A 16,458-nucleotide genomic window follows, 5' to 3' on the forward strand; every position below is an offset into this window, starting at 1 on the left:
TTCTCGCTTGGGAAATGTTTGCCATCACCCAGAGAAGGAAGGGGGGCAGCCTGAGGCCTCGTCTTATGGGAGGAAAAAGTTGAGATATCAGTGGATAAAAAGGGATGGCCAAGAACCAATTTGTAATTCGCTTATCTGGAGCAAGGGCCAATGAACAACACGGGGTCGAGGAAAGTGGAAATTTATCACTTCATTTCCGATCGGAAGCAAAGGGGCTGCGAGACGTCCTGAGCAAGACTGGCATTCTATTTTTATACCTCAAGATACAGGAATTTAAAATGGCAATTCAATGATTGGTTGCCAATTCCTTACAATAATAGCACATGTACACCTAGGTTAAGTAACGTTCAGTGTGGAATAACACATGTACAAGTTGTGCTGTTCAGGTGCTCTTAGTGTGATCCAGACCCCCTAGACTCCCTGCTTGCCCCTCGTCCCAAGCTGACACAAGCTCCTAGGTACTGTTCTAACTGCATCCTGGGCATCTAGCTATGGTTTCTCCGCTTTTAGAGTTCCTTATCAAGCGGGCATATCTTGTGATCTAGCTAAGCGGTTGGCAGCTTCCTGTTCTCCGTGTCTATATGCAGACAAGATGAAAGCAGATTGAAAAGAATATGTTCCTTTTCAATGAAGTGCCTTCAAGGTTGGGGTCTTGGGGCCTCAAAAGCAAAGCCTTCAGCAGGTCCCAAGATGGCCCACTTTCCCTTCCTCCTCTAAGCCAGGGGTCTCCAACCTTGGCAACTTTGCTGGCTGGGGAACTGAAGTCTGCCAGGCTTAAAGTGGCCAAGGTTGGAGACCCCTGGCTTAAGCAATGGGGCAGCAGGGAAGGCTGCCCCTCCACTTGCGCCGAGACGCAGCTGGCTGAAGACGACGCCCTCTGCTGGATGGCACCTGCCGCTGCACCTCGGGAGGTCTCGGGTACCCGGAGAAGGATGCGACCCTCCCGCGCGTGAAGCCACCAAGGGATCGCGTCGTCCCTTACACGGGAAAGCGGCTCCCCCGAGCTCAGCGGTCACTGAAGAGGGGAAGCGTCTACCTTTGTACCTGCGGGCGGCCCTGCTGCTCCTGCTGCTCGCGATGGGCTCGAGGAAACGGAATGGGAATCCAGATCCGCGTCCGGACCCCCCCTTGGCCCGCGAGGGGGAGGGGGAGGGGGAGGGCACCGGGTTTCTCCTGGCCTTCCAGAAACCTCCTCGGATGCACCAAACTCCGAAAACGGCAGAGCCACCCGAAGGTTGCTCCCCGCGAGAAGCCCGGCGCGGAGCTTTCCTCCCCGGCGCTGCAATTATCCCCGGCAGGCCGGTTCCCACCGAGGGCTCCGAGAAGGCCTCTTCCCGGGCGCCGAGAGAAAAAGGCGTCGATCCCAGCGGGCAGCACAAGAGAGCGCCGGCGGGGAAACGGGGTGGCGGAGAAACCCGCCTCGCCGCTCGCTCTAGCCTGGCCGCCAGCGCCGAGCGGAGGAGACGCGCCCTCCGAGCCCCCGCGCCGCCGCCTTGCCACCGCCGGGGCCGGGCCGGGCCTTGCCGCCCGCAGCGCCGCGCAGCTCCTCCTCCCGCCGCCTGCGCAGAGGCGCCTCCTCCGCCTCCCGGGCCAGGACTACAGCTCCCGGCGAGCTCCGGCAGAGAGAGGGAAGCTCGGCCGCCGCCGCCGCCGCCTTTCCGCCCGCCGGCCCGGTGCCTCTCCCGCCCCGCCGCGCCGTCGGCAGAGATGCCGCTGTAAGGCCGCCGCCCGCGCTCCGCTCTCCCGCCGCTCTCCCGTCCGCAGAGGCGGCCGGCATGTCTCCGGCGCTGCTGGCGCTCTGGCTGTGGCTGGGCTCGGGCGGGGCGCGCGGCCTGGGAGGCGCCCCGGCGGGGCCGGCCGGGCTCCGCTTGCCGCTGCACAGCGCGCTGCCCGGGACGCCGGCGGCGGAGGGGCGGGCGCGGCGCTCGGCCGACGAGCGGGAACAAGGCCGTCGCCGCGCCGCCAGCAGCAGCGGCAGCTTCGTGGCCATGGTGGACAACCTGCGCGGCAAGTCGGGGCAGGGCTACTACGTGGAGATGACGGTGGGCAGCCCCCCGCAGAAGGTGAGGGGCGGCGGGCGCGGCTGCCACCGGCTCCCAGAGGCCCCGCTGGCCGTGGGGGCCGCACCCCCCCCCCATTGCCTGGGAGCCCCATCCTGGCCCGGAGAAGGCGGCGGCCGCGGGGTCGCTGAGTCGGAAAGAGCCATTCCGGCTCCCTCGGGGGCTGCGAGAGCCTTGGCCTTCTGCGCCCTGGGCAGCCGGTGGGTGTTGGAGCTAACCGTCCGCTGGAGACGAGCAAATTGTGGGCCAGGACGGGCTCTGAAAGGCTGCCTGGGCATGACCTTGAGTCGGGCAGAGGGTCCCCTGGGCTGCTTGGCTCAGGGCTGCTGTTGCTGCTGCCAACTGGGCATCCTTCTGGACAGGCAGGGCCCCCCTCCCCTCCCCCTCCCCTTCAGGCTCCTTCTCCCAAGCTGGGCTTCACAACAAAAAAGCAGGAGAGGCACAGTGGCCCCACAGCTGTTGCTGCAGAAAAAGCCCCAACTCTTCTCTTATGGGGCTGGCTGGGATCAGCATACACAGAGAACTCGACTGCTGCTTCTAGGGCCCGTCTCCTGGGCCACTCAGATGTAGCCACCGCCTCTGGAAACCAAGGCAGTCTGGTAGGGTGAGGGGTGGTGGTGGTGGTGCAGAGACATTCTCCAATATTTTGTGTCAATCAGATTCGGCCTCCTTCAGGCTCTTCTCTCTTCCAGCTGAATATCCTGGTGGACACTGGAAGCAGTAACTTTGCCGTGGGTGCAGCCCCTCATCAGTTCCTGCAGCGATACTATCAACGCCAGCTGTGAGTAGGCAAGGGTGGTGAGGCGAGCCCCTCAGAGAGGAGGGGGGCCTCGCTCCAGAGCTCCCCTACCTTCTTTTCAGACGTTGCAAGAGGCAGGGGGGTTCCTGCCTTGTTGCCCCCCTCTCCCTCTGCTGCGCCTGCATGCTGGGCTTTGGGCCTCTGGCTGCCTGCAGGCTTCGGCTCCCGGAAACTACCAGAAGGCTGAGCCCGGCCGCCTTCTCTTGACTGGCCTGTCTGGAGCAACGTGGCACCGCAGAGGGTGAGCGCTGACTTTCTGCTCGTGTCTCTTGTAGCTCCAGCACCTATCGGGATCTGCGGAAGGGAGTCTACGTGCCCTACACTCAAGGGAAGTGGGAGGGAGAGCTGGGCACTGACTTGGTGGCCATCCCTCATGGCCCAAATGTCACGGTCCGGGCCAATATTGCCGCCATCATCAAGTCGGACAAGTTCTTTATCAACGGCTCCAACTGGGAAGGCATTCTGGGCTTGGCATATGCCGAAATTGCCCGGGTGAGCTTCTTTTACCCTTCTGTTCATCGCTCAAGCTTCATGTCATGCAAAGCGTGTGGTCTATCCCCTCTTTTCCTGAGAAGGATGCCGGCTGGTTGGTTGGGCCTTAATGAGGAGAGTCTGTTTGGGGGCGTTTGAGATGCAGAATTCGATCCTTTCCAAGCTAGTCGCCAGCTTTCTCTAGGGCACAGCCCTGCCCTGCACTTCGGAGTTAAGCAAAGGCCCTCCCTCAAAGCGACTGCAGTACTGCTGCCCAGAGCAACCCAAGACCCTGTCTAGGTCAGGAAGACGGTTAAAGCCCTCCAGCCCTCCAGAGGTTTCACAGTAACGCTTCCCATAATTTGTAGCCAACTAGGAATTCTGGGAGATGCAGTCCCACTATATTGCTGGGGGACGGGGGCAATTGGAGAAGTCACAGCCTTGATCTGATGCCTCTTTCCAGCTGAGCGAGGATGCCCAACGGCACTGTTGGCATGCCTCTCTCTCTCTCTCTCTCTCTCTCTCTCTTTCTCCCGCCAGCCAGACAACAGCCTGGAGCCCTTCTTTGACTCTCTGGTGAAGCAGACACAAGTGGACAACATCTTCTCCCTGCAGCTGTGTGGCACAAGCTTCCCGACCAATGATTCGGAGACCCTGGCATCCGTGGGGGGCAGCATGGTGAGGGCATGCATCCAAGAGGCTTCTCTCTCATTTGCAGAGGGTGGCTACCTCTTAGGGCATCATGACCTTTAAATGACCTCAGTAAACTCTCTTCTGAGAGACAAGGGATGAGAGCGCAAGGCATTTACATTTAGAGAAGGCTACAGCAAGATCCTGTAGCCAAAGAAAGGGGCTTGCAAGAGGCAGCTGCTCCTGATATAGGCCAGTCTCCAACCACATTCTGGGTGCCTCCTGCCCCTAAGAGTTCCCCTGCATTCCCATTTCCTTACAGATCATTGGGGGCATCGACCAGACTCTCTACAGGGGCAACATCTGGTACACGCCCATCCGGAAGGAATGGTACTACGAGGTTGTCATAGTCAAGATTGAGATCAATGGGCAGGATCTCCAGATGGACTGCAAGGAGGTGAAGGGGCTGTTGATCCAGAGAAGCGGGGGTGGGGGGAAGGGCTACCGTCTGGGGACTTGGCACAAGATCACCTGGACTGTGGCAGGGAACATCAGCACCGCGACTGCCTTGCTTCCCTCAGAGTGCCCTGCTGCCTCCCGAGCGGCTTTCCTGCCTTGCTCAGGCTGGCTGGGCCTCTGCACAAACATGGAGCCAGCACTTGAATTGTGACCGCCCCCCCTCTTCCCCAGTACAATTACGACAAGAGCATTGTGGACAGCGGCACCACCAACCTTCGGCTGCCCAAAAAGGTCTTTGAGGAGGCAGTGAAGTCCATCAAGACAGCTTCCTCGGTGAGAGAAGCCTGCAGGCGGGCAGGGGGCAGTTGTTCATGGGCAGGGATCTTTCCTGCTCAAGAAGCCAGAAGAGGCAGGGTACCCCAGCAGTGGTTTTGGTTTTGTCTGGGGGAGTGGGGAGGGCTGCGCTTGGTCCCTGCTAGAACCAGCTTGTCAGATTCTGCAGCTGGGGAAGCGATGGAAAGTGACCGATCAGGTGCCTTTTTGGCCTCTGCTGGAGGCTGCCTTTTGTGAGCAGTTTCTCTTCCGGATCCCTCACCTTAGACAGAGAAGTTCCCGGATGGCTTCTGGCTGGGGGAGCAGCTGGTTTGCTGGCAGGTGGGAACAACCCCTTGGAACATCTTCCCGGTCATCTCTCTCTACTTGATGGGCGAGACCACCAACCACTCCTTCCGGATCAGCATCCTGCCCCAGGTGGGTGCCAGCTTCTCAAAAGTAGGGGGGAGAGTCTGTTCGGAGGGCAATATCAGCAGAGGGGGAGGGGGAGACTGGTGGGGAGCTGGAAGGAAGGTCAGTTGAGAATATTGGTGGTAGAAACCAGCTCTTTTGCCTCTGCGCAGCCTGTGAAAAATGGCTAACTCTCCAGGACTTGAACTCTTGGCCTGGTATTTGTTATGGCTTGGAGCACATCAGCCTTTGTGCTGAGAATGTGGAGCTCTTCTCAACTCCTGAAATACAGAATTGTCTGTTCTTTTCAAAATCACATTTAAGCAGCATCCAAAGATTAGTGTTTGAGGCTGAGCAAGGGAGCCCAGGACACCTGTAGCATTTACAGGTAATCCTCAACTTACAGTGGTAATTGGGATGGAAATTTCCATTGCTAAGGGATATGGGGATACGGGAAACTTTGACTTTCCTTGGCGGCTTCCCCATTAACTTTCTGGGGAAGCCAGCAGGGAAGGTGGCAACTGGTGATCAGGTGATGGCAGGGCACTGAAGTCGTAAGTGTGAGCCGCTTGCTAAGCAGCCAGATCTTAATCATGTGACTATGAGGGTGCTGGGATAGCCATGACTCCAAGGACCAGTCAAAACTACCATTCATTCGTTGTAACTTTGAATGGTCGCTGAAAGAACAGTCATAAGTTAAGGACTACTGCACTTTGTTATTCACATTAGCAATACTAGGTAATACTAACATTACCTGTAAGAAAAGTTCAGAATAGGAATTTTTTACACATTGTGAAGACAGTTATTGGCTAAACTGTTGGTTGGCCCACCCAAATGGTGGGTTTGTTTTTCCCTTTCTGTCTCTCACTGATAAGGCTCGTAATTAAGCATGTAAACTTTCTAGCTAGTTTATCTGCAACAAGAAAAGGGGAGCTAGTACACCCTAACTAAGTAAGCCTTGTTTCCCCTGCTGTCCTGGTTCAGGACAGTCCTTGTTGTTTGATAAGGCCGCCACGTGGCCTTGCAGAACGAGAGGCCCAAAGGGAAAAGGCCAAAGGGTTCCCACCTCCACCCCCAAATGGAGCTCCTCTGGCTAAAGTTAGCTGTGCCACTCCTACAATTGCTTTTACAAAAACATGCATCAGGTCTTTTCAAGCAGTAAATTTGATCCAAAGATTTAATTTCTGAGCTTGACTTTGGATGCTGCTTAACTTTTCCTGGCAAGCCAGAAAGGGAAATGCAGCAGGGATCAAAACCAAGAAGAGTCGTCATTCTCATTATGGTTGATGGGCTGGACTGCACTTGGAACGCCTAGCCCAGTTTTGGCCATCCTGTTTTAGGAAGGAATTGACAAACCCTGAAGCAGGTCAGAGGTAAGCAGCCAAGGGGACAAGGGCCCCAGACAGGAGACCCTGGTGCCATGGGATGCAGTTAGCCCAGGGAAGAGAAATTTGGGTGTCTCCAAATATCTCGAGGCCTGTTGTGTAGGGGACAGGAAAAGCTGTTCAGAATCATCCCAGAAGGCAGAAACTGGTTTAAATGACAGGAGAAAAGTTTGGATTGAATGTCAGAAAAAATGGAACAGACACCTTTGGGAAGAGATTTCCATGGGCCTGATGCCCATCCGTCAGCATGCCAGATAGTGCAATTCTGCCTCTGACCAGCCGGGCGTTAAACTACACAAGCCCGGAGGTGTCCTTCCAGTTCTGTCGAAGAAATGGTTGGACTTCCTTCCAACCAACTTAATGCCGGACCTTGTGAAATCATGAAGGCCTCAAAGGCAGAGGGCACACACGGCTATTTCTGATCCTCCTGCCAAAGGCTGCTGCCCCGTTGATCCTTTCTCAGGACTCGGCCTGGCCTCATGCCTTTGTTGCCTCTTTTCTCAGCAATACCTACGGCCAGTCGAGGATGTAGCTACCTCCCAGGACGAGTGCTACAAGTTTGCCGTCTCCCAGTCCTCCACCGGCACCGTCATGGGGGCTGTGATCATGGAGGGCTTCTACGTGGTCTTTGACCGGGCTCAAAGGCGCATTGGCTTTGCGGTCAGCACTTGCCATGGTAGGTTTCAAGAGCAGGGAGGCGGGGCAAGCTCTGCCAGCAGCTGCATCTGCTGCTTCCCCACAGAAGAGCTTGGTAGCCCTGACCCGAACAGCTCCACAAGTCACGGTCTCTCCCTACCAGCATGAAAATGGAGCTTGAATTCAGCCCTGAAGGTGTTCTCGGTGGCGGGTTCTGAGGTGGTTCTTCGCCCCTCCAACACGTCTGGAGCTCCCCTTCTCCCCAGGCCCTTGGGTTACCGGAACCCCACACCTTTTGAGTCCCGGCTGGCTTCCGCCTAGCCTTCCCCAAACATCAGCTGGTTATGTTGGTCTGCCTCTACCCTGCCATCCCTGGCCTAGTGCTTGGCCGCGGGTTGAGATGGATCTCCGTCAGGCCCCTGTAGTCACGTCTCGTCTTGCCTCTTCCCCTTCTGTTCCTGTGTCCAGTGCAGGATGCGTTCCGGATGGCCTCAGTGGACGGGCCTTTCCTGCACCCCAACATGGAGGACTGTGGCTACAACATCCCCCAGACGGACGAGTCGACGCTGATGACCATCGCATACATCATGGCAGCCATTTGCGCTCTCTTCATGCTTCCTCTCTGCCTGATGGTCTCGCAGTGGCGCTGCCTGCGCTGCCTCCGCCGCGGCCACGATGACTTTGCGGATGACATTTCCCTGCTAAAGTGAGCGCTGCCTCCCCCCCCCGACCCAAAGCTCGTGCTGGCGACATGGCTGGGCATTGGCAATGGGACCATCGTCCCCTCCCTTAGGGCTGCTGTGGCCTTTGCCTTCTCCAAGTGGGCAGCTGCTGTTGTTAGGGTTGCTCTGCCGCACCCAGGGCCCACCACAACTACTGGTCCACAGCCCGTGAGGGGCAGACAGGTTGGCAGGGCCAGTTGTGGCAGAAGAGCCGTTGCCGTCACTTCCACTGGCGTCCCAGAAGTTCCGCAACCGGTGCAAGCCATGGGCAGGACTGGCAGGGTCCCGCCATCTGTCTGGAAAACACCTTTTCTCCGGCTGCTCTGAATTTGCCAGCGACTGCTGCAGTTCGTGCACCAAGCACTAGAGGAAGGGGAGGGCGGGGCTTCTGAGCAGTACTTCTTTGTAATTTATCAAGTGGGGGAGGGGCGTGCTTCTTTCTCTGAATTTCAGTAGTTATGAAACCGAAGATGGGTTGCCGTACCCCACTTCCGGAGTCTTCAGGTGCCTGCTTGAAACTCTGTCTGGTGACACCATTTCAAGTACACCCCCCCTCCCCCCATGCCTGCTGGGACAGGGATCAGTTTAAGATGATGGACCCACTGAATTGGCGAAGGGGTCACTGGAGGTTTTCTGGTGTGGAGGAGGCTGTAGAACCCTAAATTCCAGGAATCAGGAAGGATTTGTGGCTGTAATGGCTGCCTGGGGGTGGGGTGGAGGGAGACCCTTCTGCTTCCTCCCTAGGAAGGATCCAGTGGGCTACCCTCCTCCAGGGAGGCCCTGTGAGTTGGCCATTGGGGTCCAAGTGCCAGACCCCACTTCTGGGAGGTGGGGTGATGGCAGGCACCACTGGCAGGGTCCCTGCTGACAGAGCAAGCACCGAGTCTGCTCTCCCATCATTGGGATCCCCGATGCCAGCCTCCTGCCCGGCTGCTGAGCAAGCTGAATTGGCGGCCTTGTCCTGGCTCTTCTTCCTTACCCCTTCTGTGGATCTGGTCCAGCTTTTTTCCTCCCATCCCAGGAGGGTGGGAAGATTCAGAGGGTTTGAGGCCAAGGCAGCCCTGTTGCCAGCTTCGGCACCTGGTGGCTTTGGGCATTTGGGGGCATCAGAGGCTTGTCAGGGAATGGACAGTCACAGCAGAGAAGTCTTTCCTCAGGAGTCTGCAGCTGACCTGCCACGGGGCCACCGGCCGTGCCCCTGGCGCTGTTGCAGACACAGCTGTGGGCCCCCAACATGCTGCCTTTCTGCCAAACAGGAGCCTCTGGGCAGCTGGTCACCCTGGGGCCTCTGATGAGCAACAGGTGGAGGGTCAGGCAGGACTGGAACAGGGCAGTGGCCAGACCTCTCAGTAGCACAGGCGGTGCTTCCACAGTGGTATAGGATTTCTGCTTGAGCAGGGGGATAGGCTAGTTGACCTCCAAGGTCCCTTCCAACTTCTGTTATTCTGCAGTGTGTTTCCTTTGCAGCAGACAGAAGCAGGTCAGGAGTTACAGTTCCTAGTGCTGTATTCCTTTTGGGGGCGAGAAAGCCCCCTCCCCTTTTCCAGGCCCCTGGCTGTGCTCTGCCCGAGGAACAGACGGCTGTGGGACTGGCCACTTCTGCCCTTGGGACCCACTGGGTCTCCACTGCTGCCAATGGAACGCTCCTTGGGAGACCCTTGGTGCAGGGGGTGGCCGTGGGAGATGGGGATCAGCTGCAGTCAATGTGCTTGTACAATATTTTGTAAATATTTGTAATATTGGCTCCCCAATTGTCCTGCTTTGTCTCAAATGCAAAAGGAGAAAAAAAAGCTGGAAAACCTTTTATCTGTGTTTTGCGCTTTGCTAAATGCCAGGTTGTTTGGTTCCGTTTCGTGGGTTTGATGCTGCCCAGAGGGAGAGGTGAGACAGGATGGGGGCGTGTTTCTCACTCCTGTGAGGACCGTTTATGTGGAGCCAAGTTGGGGTAAAATCAGTGTCTTCCACTCCAATTCAATGTGGACCAGGCCACCACTTGCTGGAATTGCCCACCACAGCATGGCATTTTCAGTGTGCCTCCCATCAGAGGATGCCTCCACAGTGAGGGAGTTTCCCCTATTGCTAGAATCCCAGCTTTAGGCCTGAGCCCCCCACCCTCTCCATGTGCACACAATGCCGTTAATTCATGGGATGGGTGCCAGGCAATCCAAGCCAGCTTCTGTAGTCCCATGGGCCCTCACAGGCAGGGAAGAACCCCACAGCCCTGCGGGGTCTGTCCTGACCCAACCCTGATACCCCCCGAAGGAAGCGTCAATGTGACCAGCACCAGCCAGCCAGCCATCGGCAGCAGAGAAGGCGGGGGCACTTGAGGTGCCCACAAGAACCTCTCTCATTCTGCAGAGCCACCGACCTCCTCGGGCTGCGTTGCCATCGCAGAGGGAAAATGCTCTGGCTCTCACACCACTTTCCAGAGCCAAACAGTGTTCCCTCTGAAGTAGTTCAAAGGAGGATCCTGCCCAACTGCTGCATAATATACACATTTTATTATGAACTGGTATGGATGTGGACTTTCTATACACACATTCCCTCTAGAATAAAAATGTACAGGTGTATACATTGCCATATAAATACAGAGCCGTAGGAAGGCCGGGCGCAAGGCCCCTCGGAAGGCGCCTTCGCCTGCTCTCTCCAGTCGGGGTCATTTCAGGGCGGGGCAGAAGGGACAGGCGTCATTCGTGTTCGTCTGAGCCCAGAACTTGATGCACTGTGAGGGGAAGAAGTGCTGCCCTTCAGCCCCAGGAGAAGGGAGGGGGCATTGTAAACCCCTCCTCCCCAAGCAACCCTCCTTCTCCTGACTCTGTCTCTACCCAGAGGCCCAAGGAGCACCTGTGATCCTCTATGCAGTCAGGCCCGCCCTCTCCTCACCTCCTTGTGCAGCACGTGTGAACAGGCCATGGGGTGGAGGTCGCCGGGCGGCACCAGCTTCTGGCACATCAAACAGAGTTTGCAGGTCACAGGTGCCTGGCAGAGAGAGAAGACAAAGACAGGCATGAAGTCCAGGCAAGGGATGGGGGGAGGAGTCTCCCCCAACATGTGGGTTGAGCAAACGGAAGATCCCATGGACTCACCTGGGGCGGCGTCCCAGAATAGGAGACCTGTGCAGGTGGCAAGAACAAAGGGTTGCTGATCTGAGGCAATGGACCCGGGAACAAGGGGGAGCACATCCGGCTATGGGGCTGTGGCAGATGAAAGCAGACCCGTTAGGCGGAGTCGCAGCCAAACTCGGCCCCACAAGATTGCCTGCAGCCTCGTAATGCCTAGAATCCCCAAGGCTTGCTGGCCAGCCCACCTGGGTGCCAACAGCCGCCACCCGTTCCTGCTGCTCTGCCACCTTGGCTGCCACAAGCTGGCTCAACTCTTCCATGGTGAGTCCTGCCAAGGTCCTTCGAGCTGCTTTGATCTGCTGGAGGACATTGGTCAGCTGGGCCCTGTGAAGAGGAAGGGGCTCAGCTCGGGGGCAAGGGCCAGCCGCCTTCTCCCGTGGGCCAGGCCTTCCACCAGCCAGTGGGTGAAGGCCGGAAGATCTGCTCTGCCAGGCAGAGCGCTCTGCGGGAGGCTGGGCGGTCCCATCAGTCTTCCCTTCTGCTACGGCAGAAAGGGGTATGGCTAGCCCACCTCCCAAACGGCCCCTCGCCCTGGGGGCTGCCTCCTGCACTCACTTGTTACACTGAGGACAGCGCGACATCAACTTCTCCAGGATCTTCTCCAGCTTGTCCACAGGGGGTGGTCTATGGAAGTCAGACGGGGTCTTGGCTCCACCCAGGCCTGGGGGGAGAGGCAGCGAGGGTCCGGGTGCCCCTTGGGAACTGACCAGGGAAGTGAGGCAGGGGCTGTTCCGTTCCTGGGCTGCAGGCAAAGTCGGCGAAGGCTGACTGGGCCTGGCGATGAGGCTGGGGTTCAGCAGGGGGAAGGAGAGCACCCGTGGGTCAGCGCTGGGCATGACCATCGGGGGCATGGAAACTGACCCGATGGGGAAGGGCAGCTGGGGGGCGAGAGAGGAGCTGGCCTGGAAAGGAGGCAGCAGAAAGTCTGTCTGAGGAAAGGAAGAGGAAGACCATCAGTTTGGTGCCTGGCAGCGGCCAGGGCCCCAATGCCAGCCTTCTGTACCCCCGGCTCACCTCCAATGGGGGCGGGGGCAGAGGGGGGGTGGGGATCTGTGGGAGACTGCTCAACTTGGCCCCGTTCCGTACCAGCTGGATGTGGTCGTTGAACTTGTCCTAGAAGAAGATGTGTGTTGAGCAAGGAGGAAAGCAAGCAGGGTGGGAGGCACAACAGTCCTGGAGAAGAGCTCCAGCAGCACCTCAAAAATGGGGCACCCCACAAACCTCTTCCTCCAGAGGCCATCAAAGGTCTTTCCAGCTTCATGCTGAGGAAATCCCTCTGGCAGCCTCCATGGGAACAGCCCTGGGATGCCTCCCATGATCCCGAGGGGCACAAGTCCCACTCCGTTGAGGCAATGGGGGGGGGAGACTTGAGCACTTACGCGGACGCTCTCCTTGGTCATCCGTATTTTGTTCAGTCTGGTCTCCCACTCCTGCTTTGGCCGGATGGTCTCCAGCGTCGGGGGCGCTGACCTACGCGTAAGAGCCGCCAAGCGGGGAGAGGAGAGTTCTGCCCTGAGCTTGCATACCCCAAGACCGCCCCCCCCCAGCTCAGGGGGAGAAGCCTCAGCCTTCCCCGATCCTCTCCTTCCCCAAGTCTTTTAAGCCCAAGGTTCTGAGTGAGGCGTCGCACCCTTAGTCACAGAAGGGCAAGTGTGACGTCATGGAGCGGGTGACAAGGCCTGCCTGAAGCAGGAGAATGGGCACAGGGCAGTTGCGCGCAGGGCTCAGAGTGGGCCAGAAGCAAGTCCCCCCCCCCACCCCCGGGGGGGAAACTCAAGCTTCTGCTCCAGGCCTCCCTCTTGCAGACGACATCGCCCCTTTCGCCCCAAAGGTAGCCGGAGCAACTCGCCCGCTGGCTTCCAAGGTCAGGATAGCCCCTCAGCAACAGGGCCCTCTCTGCCCACTGAGCCTGCCTGCAGCCACGCTCACGTGAGGTAGGTGAGGTGTAGTTCCGCTTCTTTCTCGGCCTCTTCCAGTTTCAGCACCAGGAGCTCCTTCCGGCTCTCCAGAGACAGGATCTGAGAAGGGGATGGTGGAAGGGAGAAGCTGCTTATGCTGTCTGGCACAGGCACGGAAAGCACGGGTCACAGTAACACCCCCCGCCCCCTGGGGGCATCTGGCACACCAGCCTGACGGGTGCTGCTGAAGCAGTATCTGGACAGGGGCTGCTGCAAACAGCTCCTGGAGGAGGCTTAGCGCTCCCCCACCTCTGCTTTCCAGGCCCGCTCTGTCTCCTCCAAGATTGACCGGTTGATGTCACTCTGCTGGTTCTTTAGCTTGCCCAGCTCCAGTTCCCAGGCTTCCCTGCAGAGCAAGCAGAGATGCCCGTTGAGCGAAGGGGCCTGCCAGGAGCCCTGGAGGAGCCACCCTCGAGCTGTACTGCTTTTCCAGCTGGCAGAAGTAGGAAAAGGCCTCAGGGACAGTGGGGATGAGTCCCTTGCCCTCCTTTCCATTTGAGGTGATCTTCAGGGAGATGCAGAAGCCCCTTACTGCTTACTTCTCCTCTGCCTGTTCAGCGATCAGCGAAACAATCTTGCTCTCCTTCTCTTCTTGCTCCTTCAACAGCCTGAGGAAGGCAGGGAAGGAGAGAAGGGCAGCCCAGTGAATGCTTTGGGCCCAAGACTTCCAGGGAGAGTGGCTGCACTAGGCAACAGGAGGCCCAAGGGGGTCTGGACTAGATGTGCAATGTAGGTCCAGCAGGTTGAATGCTGACTTGGGCTGCTTCCACAAGGGACTGTGGACCTCCTGAATTCGACTCAGAAGGCCTGCAGGAAAAATGTGGACCTAGATGCAGCCGCATCCCCACCTCGCCGCTATCCGTGACCAGCTGCCCCCCCTTCAGAACCAGCTTTCTGAACAGGCCTGAAATACCTCCGGCCTTTCTCACAGAGCGTCTCAATCTCTGCCTTCAAGTCCTGCTCCTTTTGCAGAAACTCCTTCTTTTCCTTCTCCATCTTCTTCCTAGTTTCTTTCCGCTTAACGGTCACATCCTGAATGGCCTTCAAGATCTCCTAGGGCAGAAAACAAGCAGAAGCATTTTCTCAGTGCTGTCAACATGGTTTCAAAGTTCTAGACGCTTTGCTTGGGCTCCGCAATCTTCAACCGATACCCACTCAGCTGCTCTCCCGTTTCTGGTGTCAGATGGGATTTCAGAAGTCCCACAAATTCTCCACCAAGCAGCATCGCTCTCTCCTTCTTCCCCGGTGCCGCCACCCACCCCCGGTTTGAGCCTGGCACTCCCTGACTGGCCACTGCAGGCCCACCTGGTGATTCTTCATCTCTTCTTCCCTGCGTTGTTGCAGATGCTGGAGCTGCACCTGCAGCTGGTTCTCCACCTGCCTCTGCTTGTCCAGGACTTCTTGGTATCGCTCCTTCAAGGAAGCTCTCTCAGACATCATCTTGTCCTATCGGGCAGCAAGAGAGAGGTTTGAATCCTTTGGGCCACCTTCAAAAGACAAAGCCTTAAGCCAGCATGGCCAAAGGCCCCTGACTGGGCTAGCAGACCCTGACCAGCGAGGATGCCAAGCGGAACAGTTCGACAAGCGGAGTGAACAAAGCCCCCTTTCTCCACCAGATGAGCTTTGGGCATTTTAGTCACAGCCCCAGCACCATCAGAAAAGGAGAGTCCCGTACTTACCAAGTTCTTCTCCATGTCCAGGTCAGTGCTGGCTGCCAAGTCAGCCGTCCTGAAGTCAGTCTGCAAAGAGAGAAAAGGGTTTGTTTGTCAGCAGCCAAAGGAGGAAACATGACCTTCTCCGACTCCATCATTTCTGCCTAGCAGCCCCTGGTCAAGTGGTATCACACAGGTCTGAGCCCTGGCTGGTCCTCCATCACGACGGTAGCTGACGCAGAGAAGAGGGCTCAACGCCCTCTTTCTCTTCCACCACCCAGATTTCTTGGACTGCTGCAGAGGCGTGGAAACCACCTGCATTTTGCCTGCATCTCTTTGCTGCATTTCAGTGCAGGACCAGGCCCCTTCCGGGGATCCTGAGCCTCCCCCCCCACCAGCCCCACTTCCTACTGGGAAGGTTCGCCACTCCCTGACCTGGACTGCAATGTTTTGGGACGGTTTTGCAGCCCCATCATCTTCCTGGCCCTGGCTCTTCACGCCCAAAGAGGCTGCCAGAGGCACATCTTCCAAATCCGGGCACCCATTCTGCCGCCTTCCGTGCTGCAAGATCAAAGACCCCAGCTCAGCCTCGGAGCAGTTAAGGTCCTCGGAGTGGGCTGTCTGTAGAAGCAGCGGGGCCGTTGGTAGACTTTCCCCAGGCGGGGAGGCTGTCTTTTCTCCCACAGCATTGTCCAGATCAGGCAAGGAGGGTGCCTCACTTGAGGGGCTGGCCGGAGGCAAGTCAGCGGCCTCAGACAAGGAAGACTCTTCCGGGGGGCTGCGGTGGTTAGGAACCGGTGAGGAGGCAGAGGGAGAGTCCGGGTCTTTGCAATCCGTTTCGGTTTCATCCTCCTGGCGCTCGGGCTCCTTCGGCCGGCTGGGCTTGGCAGGATCCAGGGGGAGGCAGCTGCTTTTGCCGACAAAAAGGTCACGAAGGCCGACCAAGAGAGCGAAGGGGACGGAGGGGGAGAGAAGGAGGCTCAGTCCGTCTTCTACGGATGCATCACAAAACAGACTCGGTTGCTGCCCTCCCTGCGCCCCGCAGCCCCTGGCCAGCGCTGGGCCCGGGAAGAAGGCCCAACCCCGGGCCGCTCTTCTTCACAAGAGGCCCCCAAGCTCAGGGACGGGCGGGCGATTGGTCCGCATGGCGCTGGGGAAGGGAAGGGTCCCCAGGCAGGGCCGCCCCGAAGCTCCGCTCGGCTCCCGGAAAGGCGGCGCTTCCGCCTGCCGCAGGCCCTGCAGGCAACTCGGCGGGCGCAAAAGCGGCTTCGCACCGGCGCCCCCAGCCCCGCCAAGGCCGAGCCGGGGACGAAGAGCTCCGCCAGGCTCTCCCGGGCTGCTCGGCCTCTCGGGCGCCGGCGGCGGCCGAACCGAAAAGGGCCCGAGCGACCCTCCAGGCGCAGCCCCGCCCTCCCGCCCTCCCACAGGGGCCCCCCTTCCGTCCCCCGGTCTCGCCCGGCCTACCTGGCGGGGGGGGCGGCGGCGGGGCGTGCGCGGGGGGGCCCGGCGGCACCCGCGGGGGCCTTCGCCTCGGCCATGGCCGCCTCTTCCGACGCCATCGCCGGGGCCGACGCCGCAGCCCCTCCGGGAGACCCCGAGGCCGCAGCCGGGGAGCCGTGTCCGGGGCTCAGCCTGCCCCTCCGGCCGCGGGACCCTCGCCCGCCACTCCGCGCCCTGGCCAACCCGCCAAGGCCTCCGCGCGGCCTGCTCTTCCTGCCGGCGGACGGCGCCGTGAGGCCAGAGCGGCCAGAGCGGCGGCACGGAAAAGCCAACGCGCCCGCAGCGCCCCCGTCGGCCCGGAGGGGCGGCGCCCGAGCATGTGCAGAACGAGGCGGGGAGGA

The 16,458-nt window shown here is 58.9% G+C and overlaps 2 protein-coding genes across 5 annotated transcripts; one reads left to right on the plus strand and one right to left on the minus strand.

Moving 5' to 3' along the window:
• The first annotated feature begins 944 nt into the window (after window positions 1-944).
• Window positions 945-9,689, plus strand: BACE1 (beta-secretase 1). 3 transcript variants are annotated; one of them, XM_058194928.1, is made up of 9 exons: window positions 945-2,063; window positions 2,736-2,841; window positions 3,135-3,351; window positions 3,871-4,008; window positions 4,283-4,417; window positions 4,651-4,752; window positions 5,020-5,169; window positions 7,032-7,203; window positions 7,637-9,689. In XM_058194928.1, the coding sequence occupies exons 1-9, from the start codon at window positions 1,097-1,099 to the stop codon at window positions 7,840-7,842; spliced, it is 2,193 nt and encodes a 730-aa protein (XP_058050911.1). In that variant the 5' UTR covers window positions 945-1,096; the 3' UTR covers window positions 7,843-9,689. The 3 variants fall into 3 exon arrangements, with proteins under 3 accessions (XP_058050911.1, XP_058050910.1, XP_058050912.1); XM_058194927.1 differs by having other exon boundaries at window positions 947-2,063; window positions 7,632-9,689; XM_058194929.1 differs by having other exon boundaries at window positions 1,640-2,063; window positions 2,753-2,841; window positions 7,632-9,689.
• Window positions 9,690-10,371: 682 nt separating this feature from the next.
• Window positions 10,372-16,366, minus strand: RNF214 (ring finger protein 214). Of its 2 annotated transcripts, XM_058194931.1 has the most exons (16): window positions 16,082-16,229; window positions 15,337-15,524; window positions 15,053-15,178; window positions 14,645-14,704; window positions 14,271-14,411; window positions 13,879-14,018; window positions 13,505-13,573; window positions 13,215-13,311; window positions 12,937-13,025; window positions 12,387-12,477; window positions 12,022-12,120; window positions 11,563-11,936; window positions 11,193-11,331; window positions 10,972-11,079; window positions 10,769-10,864; window positions 10,372-10,607 (listed from the first exon to the last, which is right to left on the minus strand). In XM_058194931.1, exons 2-16 carry the CDS (start codon window positions 15,463-15,465, stop codon window positions 10,542-10,544), a joined length of 1,824 nt encoding a protein of 607 aa, XP_058050914.1. In that variant the 5' UTR covers window positions 15,466-15,524; window positions 16,082-16,229; the 3' UTR covers window positions 10,372-10,541. The 2 variants fall into 2 exon arrangements, with proteins under 2 accessions (XP_058050914.1, XP_058050913.1); XM_058194930.1 differs by having other exon boundaries at window positions 15,053-15,524; window positions 16,082-16,366.
• Between the last annotated feature and the right edge of the window lie 92 nt (window positions 16,367-16,458).

The sequence above is a fragment of the Ahaetulla prasina genome, chromosome 9 (assembly GCF_028640845.1).
Source record: "Ahaetulla prasina isolate Xishuangbanna chromosome 9, ASM2864084v1, whole genome shotgun sequence".
In the NCBI taxonomy this organism is placed as follows: domain Eukaryota; kingdom Metazoa; phylum Chordata; class Lepidosauria; order Squamata; family Colubridae; genus Ahaetulla; species Ahaetulla prasina.